Source organism: Ranitomeya imitator, chromosome 3, assembly GCF_032444005.1.
Source record: "Ranitomeya imitator isolate aRanImi1 chromosome 3, aRanImi1.pri, whole genome shotgun sequence".
Lineage (NCBI taxonomy): Eukaryota > Metazoa > Chordata > Amphibia > Anura > Dendrobatidae > Ranitomeya > Ranitomeya imitator.
Window position 1 is genome coordinate 178,619,674 of NC_091284.1, and position 27,861 is coordinate 178,647,534.

Sequence of the window (27,861 nt, forward strand, 5' to 3'; positions counted from 1 at the left end):
TATACACTGGGCCTAAGTTGTGGTTCAGTCTCTCCCCAAAAAAGGGGAGATTCAAATTTTCACAAAGTGGATATACTTCTGTCTTGTTAGTTTGTAGTATATGAGCCAGCCACTTTCTGCTACTTAGATTGCATTGTTATATACACTGGGCCTAAGTTGTGGTTCAGTCTCCCCCCCAAAAAAGGGGAGATTCAAATTCTCACAAAGTGGATATACTTTTGTCCTGTTAGTTTGTCGTATATATCAGCCAGCCACTTTCTGCCACTTAGATTGCGTTGTTGTATACACTGGGCCTAAGATGTGGTTCAGTCTCCCCTGTTGTGAATTCTGTGGCAGAGTTCACTCCTGTGGTCACAAGTGGTACTTCGGCTGATTCTCTCTGGGATCTTCCGTTTGTGGAGGAAAGTGGTACTGCAGCTTCTGAGTTTCCTCCCTCAGGTGATCTGGTGAGCTCGTTAGCTTCTTCTCTACTTAACTCCACCTGATGCTTTGATCTATGCTTCCTGTCAATGTTTCAGTGTGGGACTTGTTTTTTCCCTGGATCATTCCTGTGGCCTGCTGCTCTGCAAAGCTAAGTTTTGCTTATGTTATTTTGTTGCTATTTTTCTGTCCAGCTTGCTTTATTGGTTTTTCTCGCCTGCTGGAAGCTCTGAGACGCAGAGGGACCACCTCCGTACCATTAGTCGGTGCGGAGGGTCTTTTTGTCCCCTCTGCGTGGTTTTTTTTTATAGGTTTTTGTGCTGACCGCAAAGTTATCTTCCCTATCCTTTTTCTGTTCAGATAGTCGAGCCTCACTTTGCTAAATCTGTTTCATCTCTATGTTTGTGTTTTCATCTTACTCACAGTCATTATATGTGGGGGGCTGCCTTTTCCTTTGGAGAATTTCTCTGAGGCAAGGTAGGCTTATTTTTCTATCTTCAGGATTAGCTAGTTTCTCAGGCTGTGACGAGGCGCCTAGGTTCTGGTCAGGAGCGCTCCACGGCTACCTTTAGTGTGGTTTGATAGGCTTAGGGATTGCGGTCTGCAGAGTTCCCACGTCTCAGAGCTCGTTCTATTATTTTGGGTTATTGTCAGTTCACTGTATGTGCTCTGACCTCCATGTCCATTGTGATTCTGAATTGCCTTTCATAACAGTACAGGAAGCCAAAAGAGCTAATGATTCTCAATAGAGGGAAAAAAGAAGTTCTGAGACCATTTTTTTTTCTTTGCACTGTGTTTTGTCTTTTTTTTTCCCCTAGACATTTGGGTGGTTCAGGACACAGGTGTAGCAATGGACATTAAAGGTCTGTCTTCATGTGTGGATCAGCTCACGGCAAGAGTTCAAAATATTCAAGATTTTGTGGTCCAGAATTCTTTGCTTGAACCGAGAATTTGTTTTTTGGAGATAGAACTAAATTTCTGAGTTTCAAAAATAATTGTAAACTATTTCTGGCTTTGAAACCTCGCTCTTCTGGTGACCCAATTCAACAGGTTAGGATCGTCATTTCTTTTTTGCGCGGCGACCCTCAGGACTGGGCGTTTTCTCTTGCGTCAGGAGATCCTGCATTGAGTAATATCGATGCGTTTTTCCTGGCGCTTGGGTTGCTGTACGATGAGCCTAATTCAGTGGATCAGGCAGAAAAAAATTTGCTGGCTCTTTGTCAGGCTCAGGATGAGATAGAGGTATATTGTCAGAAATTTAGAAAGTGGTCAGTGCTCACTCAATGGAATGAATCTGTGCTGGCAGCAATATTCAGAAAGGGTCTCTCTGAAGCCCTTAAGGATGTCATGGTGGGATTTCCTATGCCTGCTGGTTTGAATGAGTCTATGTCTTTGGCCATTCAGATCGTTCGACGCTTGCGTGAGCGTAAACCTGTGCACCATTTGGCGGTATTACCTGAGCTTAAACCTGAGCCTATGCAGTGTGATAGGACCTTGACCAGAGTTGAACGGCAAGAACATAGACGTCTGAATGGTCTGTGTTTCTACTGTGGTGATTCCACTCATGCTATCTCTGATTGTCCTAAGCGCACTAAGCGGTTCGCTAGGTCTGCCACCATTGGTACTGTACAGTCAAAATTTCTTCTGTCCGTTACCTTGATCTGCTCTTTGTCATCATATTCTGTCATGGCATTTGTGGATTCAGGCGCTGCCCTGAATTTGATGGACTTGGAATATGCTAAGCGGTGTGGGTTTTTCTTGGAGCCCTTGCAGTGTCCTATTCCATTGAGAGGAATTGATGCTACGCCTTTGGCCAAGAATAAGCCTCAATACTGGACCCAGCTGACCATGTGCATGGCTCCTGCACATCAGGAGGTTATTCGCTTTCTGGTGTTGCATAATCTGCATGATGTGGTCGTGCTGGGGTTGCCATGGCTACAAGCCCATAATCCAGTATTAGATTGGAAATCCATGTCGGTGTCCAGCTGGGGTTGTCAGGGGGTACATGGTGATGTTCCATTTCTGTCAATTTCGTCATCCATTCCTTCTGAGGTCCCAGAGTTCTTGTCTGATTACCGGGATGTATTTGATGAGCCCAAGTCAAATACCCTACCTCCGCATAGGGATTGTGATTGTGCTATCAATTTGATTCCTGGTAGTAAATTCCCAAAAGGTTGATTGTTTAATTTGTCCGTGCCTGAGCACACCGCTATGCGCAGTTATGTGAAGGAATCCCTGGAGAAGGGGCATATTCGCCCGTCATCGTCGCCATTAGGAGCAGGGTTCTTTTTTGTAGCCAAGAAGGATGGTTCGCTGAGACCTTGTATAGATTACCGCCTTCTTAATAAGATCACGGTTAAATTTCAGTACCCCTTGCCATTGTTATCTGATCTGTTTGCTCGGATTAAGGGGGCTAGTTGGTTCACAAAGATAGATCTTCGTGGTGCGTATAATCTGGTGCGAATTAAGCAAGGTGATGAATGGAAAACTGCATTTAATATGCCCGAGGGTCATTTTGAGTATCTCGTGATGCCGTTCGGACTTGCCAATGCTCCATCAGTGTTTCAGTCCTTTATGCATGACATCTTCCGAGAGTACCTGGATAAATTCCTGATTGTGTACGTGGATGACATTTTGATCTTCTCGGATGATTGGGAGTCTCAAGTGAAGCAGGTCAGAACGGTTTTTCAGGTCCTGCGTGCTAATTCTTTGTTTGTGAAGGGATCAAAGTGTCTCTTTGGTGTGCAGAAGGTTTCATTTTTGGGGTTCATCTTTTCCCCTTCTACTATCGAGATGGATCCTGTTAAGGTCCAAGCCATCCATGATTGGACTCAGCCGACATCTCTGAAAAGTCTGCAAAAGTTCCTGGGCTTTGCTAATTTTTATCGTCGCTTCATCTGCAATTTTTCTAGTATTGCTAAACCATTGACCGATTTGACCAAGAAGGGTGCTGATGTGGTCAATTGGTCTTCTGCTGCTGTGGAAGCTTTTCAAGAGTTGAAGCGTCGTTTTTCTTCTGTCCCTGTGTTGTGTCAACCAGATGTTTCTCTTCCATTCCAGGTCGAGGTTGATGCTTCTGAGATTGGAGCAGGGGCTGTTTTGTCGCAGAGAGGTTCTGGTTGCTCAGTGATGAAACCATGTGCTTTCTTTTCCAGGAAGTTTTCGCCTGCTGAGCGTAATTATGATGTGGGCAACCGAGAGTTGCTGGCCATGAAGTGGGCATTTGAGGAGTGGTGTCATTGGCTTGAAGGAGCTAAGCATCGCGTGGTGGTATTGACTGATCATAAGAACTTGACTTATCTCGAGTCTGCCAAGCGCTTGAATCCTAGACAAGCTCGTTGGTCGTTGTTTTTTGCCCGTTTTGACTTTGTGATTTCGTACCTTCTGGGCTCTAAAAATGTGAAGGCGGATGCTCTGTCTAGGAGTTTTGTACCCGACTCTCCGGGTTTATCTGAGCCGGCGGGTATCCTCAAGGAAGGAGTAATTGTGTCTGCCATCTCCCCTGATTTGCGGCGGGTGCTGCAAAAATTTCAGGCTAATAAACCTGATCGTTGCCCAGCGGAGAAACTGTTTGTCCCTGATAGGTGGACGAATAGAGTTATCTCTGAACTTCATTGTTCGGTGTTGGCTGGTCATCCTGGAATCTTTGGTACCAGAGAGTTAGTGGCTAGATCCTTTTGGTGGCCCTCTCTGTCGCGGGATGTGCGTGCTTTTGTGCAGTCCTGTGGGATTTGTGCTCGGGCTAAGCCCTGCTGTTCTCGTGACAGTGGGTTGCTTTTGCCCTTGCCGGTCCCGAAGAGACCTTTGACACATATCTCTATGGATTTTATTTCTGACCTTCCCGTTTCTCAAAAGATGTCAGTCATTTGGGTGGTCTGTGATCGCTTTTCTAAGATGGTCCATCTGGTACCCTTGTCTAAATTGCCTTCCTCCTCTGATTTGGTGCCTTTGTTCTTCCAGCATGTGGTTCGTTTGCATGGCATTCTAGAGAATATTGTTTCTGACAGAGGTTCCCAGTTTGTTTCGAGGTTTTGGCGAGCCTTTTGTGGTAGGATGGGCATTGACTTGTCTTTTTCCTCGGCTTTCCATCCTCAGACTAATGGCCAGACAGAGCGAACCAATCAGACCTTGGAAACATATCTGAGGTGCTTTGTTTCTGCTGATCAGGATGACTGGGTGTCCTTTTTGCCGTTGGCTGAGTTCACCCTTAATAATCGGGCCAGCTCGGCTACCTTGGTTTCACCGTTTTTCTGCAATTCTGGGTTCCATCCTCGTTTCTCTTCTGGACAGGTTGAGTCTTCGGACTGTCCTGGTGTGGATACTGTGGTGGACAGGTTGCAGCAGATTTGGACTCAGGGAGTGGACAATTTGACCTTGTCCCAGAAGAAGGCTCAACTTTTCGCTAATCGCAGACGCCGTGTGGGTCCCCGACTTCGTGTTGGGGATCTGGTTTGGTTATCTTCTCGTCATATTCCTATGAAGGTTTCCTCTCCTAAGTTTAAACCTCGTTTTATTGGTCCGTATAGGATTTCTGAGGTTCTTAATCCTGTGTCTTTTCGTCTGACCGTTCCAGATTCTTTTTCCATACATAACGTATTCCATAGGTCATTGTTGCGGAGATACGTGGCACCTATGGTTCCATCTGTTGAGCCTCCTGCCCCGGATTTGGTGGAGGGGGAATTGGAGTATATTGTGGAGAAGATTTTGGATTCTCGTGTTTCAAGACGGAAACTCCAGTATCTGGTTAAATGGAAGGGTTATGCTCAGGAGGATAATTCCTGGGTTTTTGCCTCTGATGTCCATGCTCCCGATCTTGTTCGTGCCTTTCATGTGGCTCATCCTGGTCGGCCTGGGGGCTCTGGTGAGGGTTCGGTGACCCCTCCTCAAGGGGGGGTACTGTTGTGAATTCTGTGGCAGAGTTCACTCCTGTGGTCACAAGTGGTACTTCGGCTGATTCTCTCTGGGATCTTCCGTTTGTGGAGGAAAGTGGTACTGCAGCTTCTGAGTTTCCTCCCTCAGGTGATCTGGTGAGCTCGTTAGCTTCTTCTCTACTTAACTCCACCTGATGCTTTGATCTATGCTTCCTGTCAATGTTTCAGTGTGGGACTTGTTTTTTCCCTGGATCATTCCTGTGGCCTGCTGCTCTGCAAAGCTAAGTTTTGCTTATGTTATTTTGTTGCTATTTTTCTGTCCAGCTTGCTTTATTGGTTTTTCTCGCCTGCTGGAAGCTCTGAGACGCAGAGGGACCACCTCCGTACCGTTAGTCGGTGCGGAGGGTCTTTTTGTCCCCTCTGTGTGGTTTTTTTTATAGGTTTTTGTGCTGACCGCAAAGTTATCTTCCCTATCCTCATTCTGTTCAGCTAGTCAGGCCTCACTTTGCTAAATCTGTTTCATCTCTATGTTTGTGTTTTCATCTTACTCACAGTCATTATATGTGGGGGGCTGCCTTTTCCTTTGGGGAATTTCTCTGAGGCAAGGTAGGCTTATTTTTCTATCTTCAGGATTAGCTAGTTTCTCAGGCTGTGACGAGGCGCCTAGGTTCTGGTCAGGAGCGCTCCACGGCTACCTTTAGTGTGGTTTGATAGGCTTAGGGATTGCGGTCTGCAGAGTTCCCACGTCTCAGAGCTCGTTCTATTATTTTGGGTTATTGTCAGTTCACTGTATGTACTCTGACCTCCATGTCCATTGTGATTCTGAATTGCCTTTCATAACACTCCCCCCAAAAAAGGGGAGATTCAAATTCTCACAAAGTGGATATACTTCTGTCCTTTTAGTTTGTCGTATATCAGCCAGCCACTTTCAGCCACTTACATTGTGTTGTTTTTTGCACAGGGCATGATTTTTTGTTCAGTCTCCCGCCCCCAAAACGGGAGATTTAAAATCTCAACACATTTATATACACCTTCTACCTTGTTTTACAGTACCATATAACGGTTGTTATTTTGGTTAGATTTTCCAAAAAATGAGGAAGTCAGGTGAAAGAGGCCGTGGTCAGTGGTTGCGAGCTGGTATTGATGGTGGTGGTGGCGCATCTGGTGGTAGTGGCAAAAGCACAATAGCACCTAAGGCTGGAGGTGTTGAGCCAGCGTCATCGTCTGGCTACACAAGGCCTCGAAGGCTCCCTTATCTGGCAGTAGGAAAATGGCTTTTAAAACCGGAGCAGCAGGAAAAAGTTTTGGCTTTCCTTGCTGACTCAGCCTCTAGCTCTTTCGCTTCCTCTTCAGAAAGTTCCAAATATAAAAGCAGTGAGTCGTCAGTGGATGCTCCCGATCAGGAACAAGACATTTCCTTGTGTCCTTCACACAAACCAAAAGTGAAGGATGCATCAGGCGACACTACAGGTTACTCCATGGAGCTCTTTACACATACAGTGCCTGGGTTAGAACGGGAAATTGTTAACTGCCCATTACAAGATGAATCGGACATGGAGTGCACTGATGCAGAGCCACAGCTAGATTATAATGCTGTTCCATTGACTCAGATCACTACATTGCCCTCGCAGTGTACTGAGCCAGAATCTGACCCTGATGAGACTATGGTGCCTCGTTCCGAACGCTATAGCACCATACACGGTGACACAGAGGAAGGTGCACATAACATTGAAGAGGAGGTGATAGATGACCCAGTTGTTGACCCAGATTGGCAGTTTTTCGCTGAAGAGGGTGCCACTGCCAGTAGCTCAGAAGCGGAGGAGGATGATCCACAGCAGCCATCTACATCGCAACAGCTGTCATCTGGCAGGCCTGAATCAGGCCAAAAACGTTTGTCAAAAACAAAAACAGTTTTAGGACAGTGTGGCCATCCGGTCAAAGTAGCACAACGTGCAGTGCCTGAAAAGGTATTCCATAGTAGGAAGAGTGTAGTAGTGTAGTGTGGCAATTTTTTAACCAAGATCCGAATGATCAGTCAAAAGTTATCTGTAAGAAATGTTCAAAGACCTTTAGCAGAGGGAAGAATCTTCAAAATTTAAATACAATGTGCATGCTTAGACATTTAACCAGCATGCACTTGCAAGCCTGGACTAACTACCAAATGTCCCGTACCATTGGTGCACCTGCTCAGAATGAAGGTAGTCAGCAACGCTACATTGCTTCCCTAACTGTAAGCCCACCGGTTAGGACACCACCAGCAGCAAATGTGGAGGTATCGTCGCAAGGCCAAAGCAGTCAGGGAATCACAAGGTTATTAGTAGGAAACACTGTATGAAGGCCAACATCGAGAATACCATCACCAACCCTCTCTCAATCCGCCATGTCCACCACCACCACCACCACCGCTAGTTCCACCATATGCATCTCTCCAGTCCAGCTCACCCTACAAGAGACTCTCGTTAGGAAAAGAAAGTACTCATCCGCTCATCTGCGTACACAGCGTTTGAACGCCCACATTGCTAGACTAATCTTGTTAGAGATGATGCCCTACCGGTTGGTTGAAAGCAAAGCTTTCAAAGCCCTGATGGCCTACGCAGTACCACGCTATGACCTACCCAGTCGACACTTCTTTGCGAGAAAAGCCATCCCAGCCCTCCACCAGCATGTCAAAGACCACATTGTCCATGCACTGAGGCAATCAGTCAGTGGAAAGGTGCACCTCACAACAGATGCATGGACCAGTAGGCATGGCCAGGGATGTTAGGTGTCCATCACGGCACACTGGGTTAATGTGGTGGATGCAGGGTCCACAGGGGACAGCCATAGTGGGACAGTTCTGCCTAGCCCACGGTCTAGGAAACAGTTGGCTGTAGGCATTCACCACCCCTCCTCCTCCTCCTCCAGAAGCAAAAGCTCATCCACAGAGCGCAGTCGCATGACCACTCCATCCGCAGCTGCCAGTGTTGCACACAAGGTGTCCCATTATCGAACAGCTAGTGGTAAGCGCCAGCAGGCTGTGTTAGAAATGAAGTGTTTGGGTGACAACAGACACACCGCGGAAGTACTGGCCGAGTACTTGCAGCAACAAACTCAGTCATGGCTGGGCAGTGTACATCTTGAGGCAGGCAAGGTAGTCAGTGATAACGGAAGGAATTTTATGGCTGCCATAGACCTTTCAGAACTTAAACACATACCTTGCCTGGCTCACACCTTGAATCTGGTGGTGCAGTGCTTCCTCAAAAATTATCCGGAGTTACCAGCCCTGCTCCTGAAGGTGCGAAGACTTTGCTCGCACATCCACCGGTCGCCCGTACACTCCAGCCATATGCTGAACCATCAGCGATCTCTGAATCTTCCCCAGCACCACCTAATAATCAACATTGCAACAAGGTGGAACTCCACACTGCACATGGTTTAGAGGCTGTGTGAACAGAGGCGTGCTGTAATTAATTTGTGGGAGGATACACATACAAGGGCAGGCAGTTGGATGGCAGACATGGAGTTGTCTGGTGTGCAGTGGCCAAAGCCCCAAGACCTCTGTCAAGTCCTTCAGTGTTTTGAGGAATGCACACAGCTGGTAAGTGCAGACGACGCCATCATAAGCATGAGCATCCCACTAATGCGTCTGCTGATGCAAAGTTTGATGCACATTAAGGAGCTGGCGTCTGCAGCCAAGGAGGAGGGAAGCCTTGATGACAGTCAGCCATTGTCTGCTCAGGGAACTCTCCTGGACGAGGTGGCGGATGAAGAGGGGGAGGAGGAGGATTATGGGGATGAATATTTATGGGAGGAGGATGCTTCACAGGGGGCAATAGAAACTGGTGGCGTTGCAAGGTCCGGTACAGGGTTTTTGCGGGAAACAAGTGATGTTGATTTGCAAGAAAGTGCTCCTCAACCCAGCACAAGCAGTGAATTGACACCTGGAACATTGGCCCACATGGCTGAGTATGCCTTGCGTATCCTAAAATGGGACCTCTGCATTATCAAAATGATGACCGATGACAATTACTGGTTGGCCTGCCTCCTGGATCCACGATATAAAGGAAAATTACAAAATATCATGCCACATGAGAACCTTGAGTAAATATTGGCAACCAAACAAGCAACTCTTGTAGACCGTTTGGTTCAGGCATTCCCAGCACACAGCGGCGATGATGGTTCTCACACGAGCCGTAGGGGGCAACATGGCAGAGGTGTTAGAGGTGCACAAATCAGAAGTGGGGTTGGCCAGAGGGGTTTTATGACCAGGTTGTGGAGTGATTTTGCAATGACCGCTGACACAACAGGTAGTGCTGCATCGATTCAAAGTGTCAGGAGACAGCATTTGTCTAGTATGGTTATGAACTACTTTTCCTCCCTTATCGATGTTCTCCCTCACAGGTCATTCCCCTTTGATTACTGGGCATCTAAAATACACACCTGGACTGAATTGGCAGAATATGTATTACAGGAGCTCGCTTGCCCTGCTTCTAGTGTGCTATCAGAAAGAGTCTTCAGTGCTGCTGGTTCAATACTGACTGAAAAAAGGACACGTCTGGCTACCCAGAATGTTGATGATCTAACCTTCATTAAAATGAACCAATCATGGATTTCAAATTATTTTGCCTCACCATCTCTTGCTGACACGTAGCTTGCCTGAAAAATGTCTTGCTTTTGGCCTCCTCTTACTGACTTCTCCAATTCCACCATTTGCAGCTGCTGAATGTCCACATAGGCCATTTTTATACCTCACAAAATGGGCTGACTCCCCCCACAGGGCCGTGGTCACCACCTGGCGCAAGCACCCGTGCAAGTGTTGTTTGCCTGGACAGGTGGGTGCGCCCACTCTTGGGCGACGGCACTGGCACAGTGTCCCTTATAGTACAATGAAGTGTCTCTGAAGGTGGTGGTGCACAACCAACGTCAGACATACCATCGTAATATGAGGGGCCCTGTGCCAGTACCGCCGCCCATGAGAGAGTGTTCTCCCCCACTCGAACAGTGCTCTACCACTTGCAATACTCCCCTCTCCCTGCTCCACCACTGTGTAGTCTGTGCTGTTAAATCCTTCAAGGGCACTGCCAATACAAATTTGTTGAAATAATGGATGATAGTTAAAATATACAGGGGCCCTGGCCTCCATTTAGACCAGTTAATACTTTGCGCCATCTACCACTGTCTGCTACTCAGCAGAGGAGCTCACGCCAGTACCTAGCTATGCAGCCTGTTTAGTCCTGTTACCAATTTTGAACTGCATTTAGCCTACTTTTGTATTTGGGCCTACTTACTGTGTCTGCGCCACTCATTACAGTTGTCCTCCACTGAACAAAGCAATGCCGCCTGTTTAGTCCTCTTACCAATTTTGAACTGCATTTAGCCTACTTTTTTATTGTGGGCCTACAAACTGCATCTGCACCACTCTTTACAGTTGTCCTCCACTGAACAAAGCAATGCTGCCTGTTTAGTCCTGTTACCAATTTTGAACTGCATTTAGCCTACTTTTTTATTGTGGGCCTACAAACTATGTCTGCGCCACTCATTACAGTTGTCCTCCACTGAACAAAGCAATGCCGCCTGTTTAGTCCTGTTACCAATTTTGAACTGCATTTAGTCTACTCTTTTATTGTGGGCCTACTTACTGTGTCTGCGCCACTCATTACAGTTGTCCTCCACTGAACAAAGCAATGCCGCCTGTTTAGTCCTGTTGCCAATATTGAACTGCATTTAGCCTACTCTTTTATTGTGGGCCTACAAACTGTGTCTGCGCCACTCATTACAGTTGTCCTCCACTGAACAAAGCAATGCCGCCTGTTTAGTCCTGTTACCAATTTTGAACTGCATTTAGCCTACTTTTTTTATTTTGGGCCTACTAATTGTGTCTGCGCCACTAATTACAGTTGTCCTCCACTGAACAAAGCTATGCCACCTATTTAGTCCTGTTAGCAATTTTTAACTGCATTTAGCCTAGTTTATTATTTGGGCCTATATCTGTGTTTCCTCCTCATCCTGCCCATTGCCCAGCCACTGCTAGATGAGTCTGCTGGTACATTGACCCAGACCACTACATTCCCCTTGCACTCTACACAGCCAGAATCTGACCCTGCTGAAAGTCAGGTTCCCCTTCCGGCATACTATACCACCTTACATAGGGAAAAAGAGGAAGGTGCAGATGAAAGTGCAGGTTACTTCATCAGGTGGGGGGGGCATACTCGTTGGCGACATCACTGGCACAGGGCCCCTCATAGTACACAAAAGTGTCTGTGGCAGTGGGAGGCACCACCTGCCGTCAAACACTCCACCGTACTATGAGGGGCTCTGTGCCAGTGCCAAGTGCCAACGAGTGGGCCCCCCCTGCTTGCTCAGGATCACAGCACTTGCAAAGTTGAAATACTTACCTCTCCGTGCTCCACCGCCGTGACGTATTCCGCGTTTCCTAGGCCCACCAAAATCTTGAACCAGCCCTACCCCTCCACAACTTTAGCCAAATGACCCCCTGTTTTCATTGCCTAACTATTATTATAAAGTAAATTAAGATTGACAAGCTTAAGAAATAAGAATTGATGTTTTTGGCTTTACAATGGACACTGTAGGTGTTTTCCTGTCCTCCACTCACTGTCGACTTTCATTCCCCATTGACTTGCATTGGGTTTCGTGTTTCGGTCGGCCCCTGACTTTTCGCAATAATCAGCCGATTTCACCCGACCCGACTTTTGACAAAGTCGGGTTTCGCGAAACCCGACTCGATCCTAAAAAAGTAAAAGTCGCTCAACTCTAAGCTGGACTTCTCCAGTCTTCATTACAGGTACTCTAACAGCTTATTGTTACACTGATTTCTGGTGAAGTCAGTAGTACAAGCATTTCTCCAAAGTGTACCAGGAGCTGTTTTTCAAGACAAAATTGCCAGTCCACATGCTGCTCATGCTTCTATGATCAGTCTTTATGTGATAACCTTCTGTCATGGCCTGCAGCGTCTCTGGACTTGTTTCACATTGAGCATATCTGTGACATTATTGGTTGACAATTGTAAAGGGAGCTGCCAGCTGCAGATTTTGATAATTTGCTAGCGCATTTGGTGTGGCAGAACATTCCTCAGACAACCGTGTATTTCTGCCTGTAGCCCTCATACAAGACACTGAAAATATGATGTTTTGACTTGATTATTTTCTCTTCATTTTTTCATAATTTGTTATTCATTTACTTATCTATCACTCTTGTGATTCTCATAATTTCATGACTTGGTGTTGCAATTTCAATGCTGAGCGGTATATACAGTAGAATATTTATTGAATGCAAAATGTAACTGTGTTTCAAAATTTGCCTTTGCTTTTAGGAAAGAAAGTTTGTAGGAGGATCTGGGCAGATAAGTGAAAAGATAATGGCACGTCTCCAGGATCGAGTGAAGTTAGAGAGACCCGTGATCAGGCTGGATCAATCTGGCGAAGTTGTCATTGTGGAGACATTAAATCATGAAGTCTATCAGGTAAATGCCATAAACTATTTATTAAAATATTTTCACTTTTGAACATGTTATCTATATTTTCAATATATTCCATTCTATTCTAAACAGAAATTTACATTGCATCATATAATAATAATAATCTTTATTTTTATATAGCGCTAACATATTCCGCAGCACTTTTCAGTTTGCACACATTATCATCGCTGTCCCCGATGGGGCTCACAATCAAGAATCCCTATCAGTAGGTCTTTGGAATGTGGGAGGAAACCGGAGTACCGAGAGGAAACCCACGCAAACACAGGGAGAACATACAAACTTCTTGCAGATGACCCTTGGTGGGATTTGAACCCAGGACCCCAGTGCTGCAAGGCTGCAGTGAGATCCACTGAGCCACCATGCTGCCCCTGGGTTTATAAAATATGTTGAAACATGAAAAACTGTGTACAGAATTATAGACTTTATATTGAGCCCGTACACCGCACTGTACCCATGCTCAGATAATGTGCACGGTACTGAGTTATTTTTGTGTGACTGTCAGGGGTCTCAAAACCACAACTCTTCAGGACATGCACATCAAATACTGGTTGCAGGTGTGTAGAGCTATCTGCACTATACCCAGAAAGTGCTGTCTGTGTTATACAGCCAATTTTTTCCTGTAACAGTACAATTCAAGTTAAGCTCCAGTCACTCCTGTTAAGCACTCTAAATGTCGTTGTCATTCTCAAAGCATTTAAAGGGGTTTTCCTAGAAACAAAGTTAATTTTAATCAACATTTTAATCCATAGATCTTTAAATACTAATAATTTCCTCAATTGGATGTGATTAAAAATGTTCCTGTGCTGCGTTAATCTTATAAATGTGCCCCTGCTGTGTACTGTGTAATGACCGTGTCTGACCGTACAGGGGCATGGTCTGACCATACCATATCTCCTGGGCAGGGGAGGACGCAAAAGAAAGGATACAGCCAGGACCGCACATGATCATAAATGATTTGTTCAGGTAAAACATTGCTTAAAAACAGGCAGTGAAATGTGTTGCCTCACAAAAACAATCATATGCGATCACATGCTGTCCTGTCTGTATACTCTTTTGCTTCCACCCCTGCCCATGATACGTAGTACGTTTATACCATGTTCCTGAACAGTCAGACACAGTCATTACACAGTGCATAGCAGGGCACAACACATTTATAACTTTTTTTTTATTCCAAGATCTGTTAATTAAATAGTGCTCTGTGGAACAACCCTTTTAAATGCCACCGGTATCAGGGGCTTATCTACAGCATTATGTAATGCTGTAGATAAACCCCCGTTGTATCCTGAAAGGTAAGAAAAACAGGTTTTATTATACTCACCCAGGGGCGGTCCCGGTGCGACCGCCGTCCTGGACCGTGATGCCCATCGGACCCAAACAGAAGCGCGACCGCCCCTGGGTGAGTATAATCTTATCTGTTTTTCTTACCTTTCAGGTTACATTGGGGGCTTATCTACAGCATTACAGAATGCTGTAGATAGGCCCCTGATGCCGGTGGCCTTATCTCATATACGATTTTTAGGGTGACAGATTCCCTTTAACACTTGCTATCCTGGGTTTTGCAAACACGTTGATCTCAAGTAAGACAATCAATCATTTGGTGGTGATGGTTTGTCATGGTAGCTGGAGGCCTGCTGAAGGCCACCATTACTGCCATGCCTATAATCTTGTGAAGCTCAGCCACCTTGAAGGATAAATAGGAGCCTGTGATTTTAGTTATATAGAATAAGCAATTTAATGATCAAAGGTTAAAATCCCTGCAGTCTGCAGCATAGCTCTGAAGAGTACTCTTGTCAAGTTGGACTAGTAAAACAGGTGTGCAAAAGCAGACGTGCACACTTAAATGCCTACATTTTTATTGAATTTTTTTTAAACAAAAAATTCAACCACTTTCCCTAAAATGACATAATAAAAAATTAGAAGTAGGTATTTAACTAAAAAGCTAACACCTACAACAGGGTGACATGTTGGTATGGCTCATATGGATAAAAAAAACAATTATTCAACCCTTCACAAAAATAATTATACAAAAAATGAAAAACTCAGTACAGTCAGTTGTGACAAGCAAACACATCGTCTCAGACTGATTATGGTCCCAGATTTTTTTTTAATATAAAAATATTGTGATACCTTATTGCTGCTTTCCAGTTCATTATGAATTAAGAAAAAAAATGTGTAATTGTAATTCAAAAACAGAAGAGATGCCTGCTACGTCATATCACTGATCACTCACACTGAGTCTGGTATTGATGTTACTGGCACCTTTGCTGTCTCTCCCCCTTTCAATTGAATATCTGTATTATTTACAGCAGTGCTCCCCAACTCCGGTCCTCAAGAGCCACCAACAGGTCACATATTCAGGATTTCCTTAGTATTGCACAGGTGATGGAATTCTTGCCTTTTCAGGTGATGCAATTATCAACTGTGCAATACTAAAGAAATCCTGAAAACAGGACCTGTTGGTGGCGCTTGAGGACTGGAGTTGGGGAACATTGATTTACAGACTACTACTCATATTGTATTTTGCTGCAATTATGCTACATATTATTGAATTATTTGTCCAATGTTTTAGAGCATTTTCTATTGCTGAGCTGTGAGATCTGACATCCTCTCACTGTCATAAATCACCTTTAAATGGCTGCTGCATTTCCTGTCTTGGCTTTTACACAAGCCATCATAGTCCCTTCTAATTAGCTGTGCTATGCAATGTGATGCGTTCACATCAAGGCATTTTGTAAGAAGTTTGTGTTGTCACACCTGAGGTTATGTCAGCCTTCTAAAGCTAATACAATTTTTTATAATGTGTAAAAAATTGTGGCACAGATTTTTTTTTAGTGATTCGCACAAATCAAACTCTCAAATTGTTTGAATTTGCTTGGACTTGTGAATTGTTTAAAATTTGACATAAATTCAAATAGCATCAAATCAATTTGATAATGTCTAGCACTGACCTGAGGAATCGTGGTCAGTTTTATGTTACAATGAACAGCACTCAATAAACACTGGCAGAGTAGTGAATAATTTTGCCATTTCACAGCACTTCAAATTTTTCTCCATTTTCTAGTACATTATATGGTAAAACGATTGGTTTGAAAAAAGCACAACTTGTCCGCCAGAAAACAAGCACTAATATAGCTTGGAAGAAGAGGAGGAAAAAAGCAATTGCACTGAAACAAAAATTGCCCATGGCGGGAAGGGGTTAATATTATAATATTCCCTGCTTGAAAACTTATTGCCAGATTTCACCACAGATTATTGATGATTGCTAAGCTTGAGTCCAATGAACTTGACATTACGTAAATTGCTTTTGGTTAAAGGTTCCTTATATGTACAGTTTATCCAAAGCAGACAATGCCATTAAAAGTTCACAGACAAGACATCAGTAAAGTCAGAACCAGTTCCCTCTAATTGTTAAATTCCGATCCTGTAAATAATACAAATCATGAAAGCGCACTTTTTTTTTCTCGTTCAGAGCAAATTTGTCATCAGTGCTATACCACCAGTACTGACCACAAAGATTCATTTTAATCCAGAGCTACCACCAATCAGAAACCAGCTAATACATCGTCTTCCAATGGGATCTGTGATCAAGTGCATGGTCTATTATAAGGAAGCCTTTTGGAGGAAAATGGGTAAGCATTCAATTCATTTTGCCTGTATGGACTCAATATATTCTTCAGCACTGCACACAGTTTGTGATGACTCTCATTAGTTCTTGCTCCAAAGGGTTTACAATCTAATAGAGCAAATTGTATAAGAAAGCAAATGACCTGTCAGTAAAGTTACAGAAAGTCTTCTAAGACCATCCATCAATATTGAACACACCATGTAATCGTAGTTAACTGGAGAAAATTGATGCAACTAATTTCTTAAGAAAAAACAACTTGCATTGATTTATTATTATCCAGGAAATAATAGATGATGTAAATATTAAAATGAAATAATACTGAAAGTAATCCTGCTTCATCATACCACAATTACCAACAGCCCCATATGTTCTCTTTTTAATACCATTGTTATATAATATACGTGATATAAAAGCTATGAGCAACTATATAAAAGTAGAGAAAAAACTATAATCAAAATATAATACTGTACATTCACATCTGATTGTTCCTATATAAATCTCATAAGAGACCACATCTCAATATAAAAATGATGAAAATAAAAAAATCAATATTGTAGAGACAAAAGTTGTGCAGCTTTATAAATAAACTTCAATGGCTGCCACAAGCGTTACTAGGGCCTTACAAGAATAGGGGCACAAGTCTCCCCATATTCGCCTCTATGACAAATAAAATATGGTTATAAAAATATAACTATATATTTATATATAGTTATATATACACATATATATGTGTTAACAATGATACTTCTATACAAAAACTATATATACTTTAATCCTTACCTACTGTTCCAAACAAATCTCACTGTACAAAGCCAATATTGCCAATAATACCAATAAACTAAAATGAAAGAATACTGCCATACCATGATAACCACCACTATAATAACATAGTGAATAAATATTGCTTCTACAGAACAAAGCACGCTGTACAAAAACAATTTTACAAATAATATCACTATACACCGCTATATACTATATACCACTAAAGAGTCACTAAATTGCACAACCAAACTATTAAGGAAAAACTTACATTGACTATCCAGTGGTAAATACTACTTCTGCAGACTTTGTAAGTGATTACAGTACAGTTATATAGTGACTTACAGCTGATGTTATTTCTTATTGGAGTCATCCACTTTTCATGATTTTTCCAACCCACCCACACTGCCATGATGACAAATTTTGTAACACAGAAACAATTTACTTCTCACATTTTGAGGACCATCCCCACATGTTCCCAACCTACACAAACTACCCATTGCACTGTTACCCCCAGTTATGTGGCTCAAGTAATAATGCCCCTTGACTGTCCCCATCAAGGAATAATGATCAAGGAACATTTGGATATTTATACCATCTTTACAGTGCTGTAAAACCTTACACTAACTCCACCCACAAAGTATGTCTTGACGCTGGCACTAATGTCATGATGTAATTTTTCATTGCATGTGCCTCAGCATTCAGTAATGAATTCAGCGTGCGTGTGCTCAAAGAAACTGAAAGGCTGGTGACCGTCAATACACAGCTGCTGACCCAAGCCCTGCTGTCCCCAGGAATCCGCTAGGAGCCAGAGAAAAGGTCATTGTAGGCCACAAATGGTCCATGGGTTTGAGGTTCCCCACCCCTGACTTACAACAATAATGCTTGATTAGTGCCTTTCCGGCAATAATACTCTATTTACTCCATTAGTGCCCCATCCATTAATATTGCTTTTTTAGCGTCCCCTCCATTAACAATGTTCCATTAGTGGCCCCTGCAGTAATAATGCTTCATTAGTGCTGCCTCCATTATTAATGCCCCATTAGTTCTCCTTTCAAGTACTTTAGTATTAATGCCCCCTTTACTAATACGGTCCTTTCAGTTTATTTGTGCCTATTTGAGAAATAATCTGTTATTAGTTTCCCTTCCATTAATAATGCTTTATTAGTGGCCCCTCTGGAAATAATTTTCCATTAGTGCCCCCTCCAGAATTAATGCTCTATTAGTGCCCCATCCAGTAAAATTTTTCATAAATGCCCCCTCCACAATTAATGCTCCATTAATACACCCCCCAGTAGTAATGTTAATCCTCTACTAATACCCTAGAAATAATAATTCATTGGTGCCACCTGCAGAAATAATGTTCCATTAGTGGGCCGTAATAATCGTTTGTTAGAGCCGTCTCCAGAATAAAGGTCCCGTTATTCGCCCAACAGAAATAATGTCCCCTTGGTGCCTTCTCCAGTAATAACTTTTTAATTGGTGCCCCCTTCAGAAATAATGCTCGATCAGTACCGCTCCATTAGGAATGCTCCATTATTTTGCCCTCCAGTACTAATCTGTTAGTTTCCTGCAGTAATATTATTTCCCCCTCCAGAAATAATGCTCCATTAGTGCCCCCTCCAGAGTTAATGCCCCACTATTCCCCCTCCATAACTAATACCCCAATAGTGCTCCCTCCAGTAATAATACTCCATTAGTGAACCCTCCAGTAGCACTGCCCCATTTTTAACACTACCAACACCTCTAATGGACTCACTCTTCCTCAGGAGTAGAGAATGTTGTTGTTATGTGCAGATTCAGGGGTTTACTGCCTAAGAATCTCATCAAAGAATACCAAATAAAATCAACAGCATCATAGAATTTATGTTGCAAATATAGGTACGGTAGGTATTTATTACATCGTTTTGGTTTCAGCCAAGGGCATTGTAAGTGGAGGAAGACAGAGCACATGATGAAACCCTTACTCTTAGGTTTCACCATGTGCTCTGTAGAGGATCTATAGTAATGGCAGGTACATCATTCATAAAAAGGGATAGCATACATTTACTGTGATATCCAAGGATACATATATGGAATTTTATTAATACAATAAACTCTGAATCCCTCTTTTTCTGTATCTAATAAGGATGCTGTGGATGTATGATGATTGAAGATGAAGATACACCAATAGGATTCACGTTGGATGACACTAAGCCTGATGGTTCTGCACCTGCTATCATAGGGTATGGATTAATGAGTAGTGAAATCATTTCAACATATGAAGTACAGGTTAAAGCTACAAAATGCACAATATAAAACTATCATTTCATTATTATAACAAGTCTAAATGTAACTTAAAATATCTACATACAGATATTATAACTTGTATTATTTTGTAATAATCTTGAAATAGTTTGTACTTATTAGAGGGGTCCTTAAACTAAATAAAAATGACATTATGTCTCTTTCCAAGGACTCCTAACAATCATCTTAAGGCCTCATTTAAACATCTGATTTTTCAATGTACAAGAAAAAAAAACCCCGATAAATCTGATCAGACTCGGATCACAGTTTGATCTGAATGTGATACCAGTGTCATCAGATTTTCTCGTCTAGAGAAATTCAAAAAATAAATAAATTCTCCATCTTATTTGTTCTGACAGTCTATGAAAATTGGACTGCATTTGGATGTCTTCCAACTATGGTCTGATTTTTTCATGAACCCATTCAAACACATTGGTGATTTTGATCCAACCCTTGGGTCAAAATCGGACATGTCTCTGAGATTTTCCAAGGACTTCTCGATCCTCGAAAATTTCACAGATGTGTGCATGGCTCCATAGACTATCACAAGTATGAGTGCCATCATGAATAATGAATAGCACTCAAATATAAAAATCAGACATGTGAATGATCTGTTCGGACACCCGGTAATAAGCTCAGTTTCCATGTAGCAGGGTGTAGTAAGCGTTTCCCACTGCATCCAATTTTCATTTTTGTGGTTTGGGGTTTTCCTTCCCTTTTTCCAATAGTCATTACTTTTTTTCTGTAGTCCCAGGGATTGTTTTTTGCATCGCGAGTTGCAGTTTCGAATTACAAATGCATGTTACCAATGGGCAGCAAACGTGTAAAATAATACAAGTGTTGTGAAATAGTGAGGAAAAAAACAATTTCACCTTTGTTATTTGTGTTTCATTTTTAAAACATTCATTGAGCCAAAAAATGACCTCATTTTACAAGTCAGTATAATAGTGATACCAAACATGTATGTATGTGTTTTAATTCTAATAGTGATGTAAAAAAATTCTGAACTTTGCAAAAAAGTTGGTTTCTGTCACTATATTCCAAGACCCACCAGTTTTTTATATTTTTCTGTCACTGGAAGTTCATAAATACTTTTGTTTGAGCTCAACTGTAATTTTTTAATACTACTATTTTGGTTAGTTTTTATTGTATTTTTGTGGGATGTGCATAGACCAAAAAGGTGGATTAAACAATTTTATATTTTTATAGATTTGATTCCAAATTTTATGCTTTATTAATATTGCTGTGTTTTTTTGCTTTTAATTTATACTTTATTTTTTAGTCCCCATAGGGGACTTGAATTTGTAATCTATAGTATTGCAATACATTGGACAAATCATAATCTGCAGACTGTTATAGAGCTTCACAAAAGTATTGTCTTGGCAGCGACAGGACCTGCCACCAATGATGCAGGCAGGATCATACGGCTTAAATGCTGATGTTAGTGATTGACTTTTAGGGGCAGATACCGGTTTTGTAACACAGCTAGTATCTGGCCTATGAATTGCTCCTCAGCCTGCTTCACACACTCTGACCCGCTCAAAGATGTATATACCCATCATGCAGCATTAAGGTATTCAATATAAAGGTCCTTGACTGTTTCTAATTTGGCTTGCAACAAAAATATGGAAAGATAATCTAACAATTTTTTATACATTCAATTGCTCTATTTAATTGTCATTTTTCTCATAGATTCATTTTGTCAAGGAAAGCATCGTTATTTGCAAATCTGAGCAAGGAGGAAAGGTATTTTTGGTTTGGGTATAATATAATGTAAATCATATTGATGAGTCGCAAAATTGTTTCAAAGGAATTTTCTCATTTCAGAATTGGTATTGGTAAAAAACAAGGATAACACTACCTGGCTCTAGCACTATCTCTTTCCTGCTATCCCAGTCTCTGTTGTTTGTCTGTAGCGCTGAGCTCAGTGGCTTTGCATGTGTTGGAGCCCCTAAACTCTCTGATTGGCTGGAAATGCTATTGGCGTGATGTTAGTTCTGCAAACTAACAGCAGAGACTGGGGCAGTGGCAAAGAAGAAATATTTGGTTTGTTTTTGTATAACTACTGCAACTGATAGCAGAATGTTTTCTGAAAGGAAGAAGCAATTCTGGGTTTTCCTGCACGTGGGGCAAAAATTCAGTTTGGTGCATCTGCTATACATAGCTTAAGTGGTTTTAGTAATCGTCATGTGACCACTCATTTGTGATTTGTATGCATACATTTATGTTCCGAATGGCTGCTCTTTCTAATTCTCTCAATGTGAAGTGAAAAACTACAATCGCTGAATAATGGAGAGAAGCAGAAAGAGAAGCTAATTCTGTGACTGTATGAAAATCGTATATGAGTAGTCATGCGATGAATGTTGGAACCAGCAAGCAGAACCGAATCCTGACAGAGTATATTACTTGCTGTTAGTATTAGGTATGTAACAGTGCTTGATTTCATAATTAATTCATCTAACATAAATACAGTTGTAGTAACCCTTACCTTGTCAGACAGTACAATACTTTATTCATGTAGCCATGTATCATGTTAACTGATAAGTTTTGGATTATACGTTTTCAGGATCAGATTTAACCACAGAAATTAATTCCTAGAACCACTGACAGTACAGAAATACATTATCACAACCATCAGTTGTACATAAAAAACAGTATTACAACCATCAACAGTGCAAAAATACATCACCAAAACCACTATTAGTACAAAAATTCATCACCAGAACATCAGTAAATGAATACAACATCAAACTTAGTACAGCAATCAATTCTAATGTCCTTTCAAAAATACATTACATCACCAGAACTACCAAAGTTGCAGAAATACAGAATTACAGCCACAATTAGTACTGGACTACAATACCAGAACCAACATCAGTACAGGAATACATCACCAGAACCACCATCAGTACATGAATACATCCCCAGAACCACCATTAGTACATGACTAAAGCACAAAACTAGCTTTGTACTTTAATCAATTGTAATGTCAAGTCGGAAGTACACTATAAGAACTACCATAAGTACAAGAATACATCATCAGAACACCAACAGTACAGAAATACAGCAGCACAACTATAATTAGTGCTGGAAAACATCACCAGACCCACCATTAGCAAAGAAACACATTACCAGAATCATGAACAGTACAGAAATAGAGCATCACCAGAACCACCATCAGTATATGAAAGCATCACCAGAACCACCATTAGATCATTACCAGAACTACCATCAGTGCATAAATACAAAAATCATGCTTATGACAGTGATCAATTGTAATACTAGGTTAGCCTCATATACAATTGTATTGCATGAACCTAGAACACTCAGTATATCCATTACCATTAGTGCGAAGTTACTGAGAAGCAGGCAGTATCACAACTATACATCCAGCTGTCTTATAGGTGACATCTTCTCTGACTGGAGTCATTCTCTTTCTTTTCTTCTCCATCTTGTCCAAATGCCATGATAATTTTTCACATCCACAGCTCGTCTCTGCAATTTTTTCTCTGGTCTTCTGCAGCAAACTCTGACACAGTGCCCTTAAAAATAACAGTGTTATTAAAATGGCACAGAATACAAATATCTGTTCTTTGCTGTGCTGCTGAATAATTGCCCCTCAATTTGCACCATTCCGAAATATATTACCCATAATATGCCTCTTATGCTAGATTGTCCTCTTCTATAAAGCCACCACACTGTCCTATCATTTTTATACTGGGCTCTCTCTTCACACTGTCACCTCACACCGTATAACCCATGTACTGCCCATTTTTTAGATTGTGCCCCCTCCTCATACTCCCACCCACTCTGTACACTTTCCCGGCTATACTGCCCCCCACACTACCCAATATCTGTCCTGGGCCCCCTCACACTTTTCTGTTCTGCACCTTAGCCTCCTCCCTCCACCCTTCCCAGAAGAATCCATTTGTGCTTCCAATCTAAAGTAACAGAGAGTTATGTTTTATAGGCCTACTTCAGATATGAATGCAATTACTACAACAGTGTTTTCAGAAATTAAAATCCAAGATCTAACAAATGTTTGCTCATTAGGAAAAGAAAAATATGTGAATACTATGCCAAAGTAATGGGAACTGAAGAAGCATTACATGTAAGTTATTACTGCCAAATGTATTAAATGTATAGTAAATTGTGAAATAATCATGAAATCAATCATTAAAAAGGAAGTAAAGTTTAAACAAGATTTAAAGCAATCCAGCTCCAGTTTAAAATTATGTAAAAGTTCAAGTTTATTCTATCAGCAATAAAATCAAATTAGTGAATAAAAAAATTGTAAAAGAGAAACACATAACCTATGCTTCTCAAACCTGGCCACTGTGTGTTCTTATTTAGAGACTAGATGGTGGCCCGATTCTAACGCATCGGGTATTCTAGAATATGCATGTCCACGTAGTATATTGCCCAGCTACGTAGTATATTGCCCAGCCACGTAGTATACAGCACAGAGCCACGTAGTATACAGCACAGAGCCACGTAGTATATTGCCCAGTGACGTAGTATATTGCCCAGCCACGTAGTATATTGAACAGCGACTTAGTATACAGCACAGAGCCACGTAGTATACAGCAGAACAGTATTCTTAATTGTAACATTAGATCTTTTTACTATTGATGCTCCATACGCAGCATCAATAGTAAAAAGTTGGTCACACAGGGTTAATAGCTGCGTAACCGGAGTGCGTTACGCCCTGTGTGAGGGCTGACTGGATGACTGGAGGGGAGTATGGAGCGGGCACTGACTGCGGGGAGGAAAGAGCGGCCATATTGCCGCTGGACTGTGGCCGTCGCTGATTGGTCGCGGCAATCGTCGTGGGCGTTTTGCCACGACCCATCAGCGACTTGGATTCCATGACAGACAGAGGCTGCGACCAATGAATATCCGTGACAGACAGACAAAGACAGATGGACAGACAGAAAGATGGAAGTGAACCTTAGACAATTATATAGTAGATGAGTGAATATCTTCGGCTCCCTCCTTATTCGACAAGCTACAGCACTCTCCGAAGAAGCTGCAATGGGAACCTGGCTAACTGGAGCGCTCCCGATGATCAGCTGTTCTGAGCCGCAGCTGCATGTGTCGCCACTGTGTGTCACAAAACATGCATGGAGAGACTGTGTGTTGGAGCGAACCGAAGATATTCGCTCATCTCTATTCTTAATCATAGCAAAGTGTAGCACATTATATAAAGTTTACAAATAAATAATCCATCATTTGCACACCAGCTTGAAGAAAATCACATCGAGTATAACATCCATTGATTAATTAACCCCCTCACAATCGAGCGATTTTTAATTTTTTCAGTTCTGTTTTTTTCCACCCCTTTTTCCAAGAGCCATCTTTTTTTTTTTCGTCAACATAAATGTATGATGGATTGTTTTTTCCAGGATGAGTTGCTCTTTTGAATAACACCATCCATTTTATCATGTGATATACAGGAAGCAGAAAAAAGAAATTACAAGTGCAACAAAATTGCAATTCTGCCAATGCTTTTAGGGCTTCATTTTTGCAGCATTAATAATATCATAAAAATGACCTGGCAATCTGTTTCTCCAGGCCAGTATGATTATTATGATACCAAACATGACTACTTTCAATTTTATTTAGGTTGTAAAAAAAAAATTGGAAATTCGCACCCTCCTTTTAATTTTTTTTTGGGTTGTATCACCATTTTCTGAGACCCATAGAGTTTTCAATTCACAGGAACGCCATCATGACAGGAACAAGGGTCTTCAATTGAGCCCTTGTCATCATGCTAACCCATTTGGTACCCCGATTGCTTCACCCCGGGCTGTGTGCTATAAATGCGGCTGTCAGAGATTGACATTGGTATTTAACCGATTAACAGTCGCTAGCGGAGCTCCGCTATACCTGCGGCTGTTAGAGGCAGATGATGTCTGATTGGCTGCTGAATAATACAGGTATCTTCTGAGCACCCATCAAAGTCAACGAGCAAAGATAATAAACCGAATGTGACCAGTAATTTCTTTATTCCAGATAATGGACAGAAACGTGATTATTTCCTTCCTACTGAAAAGTAAATAAGACATGACATAAAACACAGTAGGACATACAGTTTACTTTAAGGAGTAGTGGTAACGATATCATGTATCTAGCAGAGTTTCTCTTAATGTTCACATCTACTAACATGTTGCTTTTTACTCAAGACTACAGGCTAAGGAGAAAGGAAATTCCCTGCGGTCTATTTTCAAAATAATCCTACGGTTAATTAATAAAAGATGTGATCATTACATTAAAAAGACCCTTGTTATCTGTGTTTTTATTTTTCAGGTCACAAAGTAATAAGTAATTTCTCCAAACGTCTCTTTTTTTCTAAATAAAGTGAAAGGGCAGAAAGTGTTAGGCCGGAGTCACACTACAGCGAGATACGGTCGAGTCTCGCTGGTTAAAACCAAGCTCTGGCACCGGCACTCCGGAGCGGAGCGTGCGGCTCCATGTATTGCTGTGCGTCCGCACGCTCCGCTCTGGAGTGCCGGTGCCAGAGCTTGGTTTTAACCTGCGAGACTCGGCCGTATCTCGCTGTGTGTGATCTCGGCCTTAGGGTGCTTTCTTAATGCGCTTTGTCACATTTGTTGGTCCTGTAGGGGCTTACTACTCAACCCCAATTCCCAGGAAAAACAGGATTCGGGCGCATGCGCCGACGGGACCATAGACTATAATAGTGCTGACAGAGTGAAAGTGCGCTCTGGCGTGCATCATTTTCGATCATGTACGCCTAGTGGAGGTGGACATAGTAGACCACATCTAGGTTTCCGTCTCCAGTAGGCGTATACACTAAAAAATGATGCACTTCAGAGCGCACTTTCGCTCTGCTGGCATTATGGGCTATGGCCCCATCAGCGCACACATTTAAATCCCGCTTTGTGGGGGGTTCGGGCGTAAGCCCCGATGGGGCCAACGAACGTGTGACAAAATGTAGTGTGAAAACACCCTTATTATGAGTGGATTCCATTTCACAAGATCCTGCTGTATGGGAATGTTGTGTTTGGCGCTTTTTATTTTTCCTCTTTATTTAACTATTGATAAACTATTCTAATTATTATTCATAGCCAGTGCACTATGAAGAAAAGGACTGGTGTAAAGAACAATACTCAGGCGGATGCTACACAGCGTACTTTCCTCCTGGAATTATGACTCAATTTGGAAGGTATGTATGTATAGAAGTTGAAATACATATGATAATATGACTGATTAATTATTCTGCTCTATCATCATTTAAAGGGAATCTATCATCAAATTTTGGCTACCTAATTTGATATATAGACCCTAATTCCAGTGATGTGTCATTTACTGGGCTGCTTGCTATAGTTTTGATAAAATCACTGCTTTATCAGCAGATGATTATCACTAGAGGACTAGTAAACCTGTTGCCATGTAGTCATTATATGAGCTCTGTAAAACCCTGCCTCCAACTCTGATTGGCAGCTTCCTGCCTATTCACAGTGTAGTCAAAAAGCTGCCAATCAGTGGTGTGGGCGGGGTTATACAGAGCTCAACATGCAGAGAACTGGGAGATCTGCAGCAGATAAAACAGGGATTTTATAAAAACTACAGAAAGCAGCCCAGTAAGTGAAATCAAGGTCTCTACCATTGCATTATGTTGCTCTCAGATGGGATAGCAAAAAGCTGGTGACAGATTCTTTTAAATTCTTTGATTTATGTATAACCGCATAATCTCTACTACTCTATTTAATGTGCTAGGGTTTAAGTCATCAGTCTATTTAAATTGAGAAATTGATAATGTTAACATTTATTCTAGAGATAATCCTCTGCTAATAAACTTACCGTATATACTCGAGCATAAGCCGAGTTTTTCAGCCCCAAAAAATGGGCTGAAAGTGCCCCTCTCGGCTTATACTCGAGTCATGGTTGGCAGAGGGGTCGGCGGGTGAGGGGGAGCGATGACGACCACATATTCACCTGCTCCTGGAGCTCCTTACGCGGTCCCAGCTTGTGCCATGGTCTCCGGCACCAGCAGCTTCTTCCCCTGTTCAGCGGTCACTGGTATCGCTCATTAAAGTAATGAATATGGACTCCACTCCCATAGGGGTGGAGCTGCATATTCATTACTGTAATGATCAGTACCATGTGACCGCTGAACAGAGGAAGAAGCTGCCGGCGCCCGAGACCATCTGTCTGGGAGAAGTTGCCAGGGACCATGCTGGGAGCAGGTGAGTATTTCATATTCATCTTTCCTCGTTCCATCGTCGCCCCGTCTTTCGCATCCTCTGCAGAGACTGTTCAGGTCAGAGGGTGCGATGACGTATTAGTGTGCGCCGCCCTCTGCCTGAACAGTCACTGCGGAGAGACGGGACGCTGAGGAGCAGCGGGCAGCGACGAGTGGTGAGTATGTCATTTGTTTTATTGCAGCAGCTTTATATGTGGAA

General features: G+C 42.2%; 1 protein-coding gene across 1 annotated transcript in view; it reads left to right on the forward strand.

Moving 5' to 3' along the window:
• LOC138673068 (amine oxidase [flavin-containing] B-like) overlaps positions 1–27,861 on the forward strand; it is a 151,073-nt gene that overhangs the window by 89,877 nt on the left and 33,335 nt on the right. The window contains exons 7-12 of the mRNA XM_069761649.1: positions 12,601–12,750; positions 16,235–16,394; positions 19,278–19,374; positions 21,128–21,181; positions 23,489–23,546; positions 26,524–26,621. Coding sequence (XP_069617750.1) covers positions 12,601–12,750; positions 16,235–16,394; positions 19,278–19,374; positions 21,128–21,181; positions 23,489–23,546; positions 26,524–26,621 — 617 coding nt within the window. The remainder of the gene's footprint in view (positions 1–12,600; positions 12,751–16,234; positions 16,395–19,277; positions 19,375–21,127; positions 21,182–23,488; positions 23,547–26,523; positions 26,622–27,861) is intronic.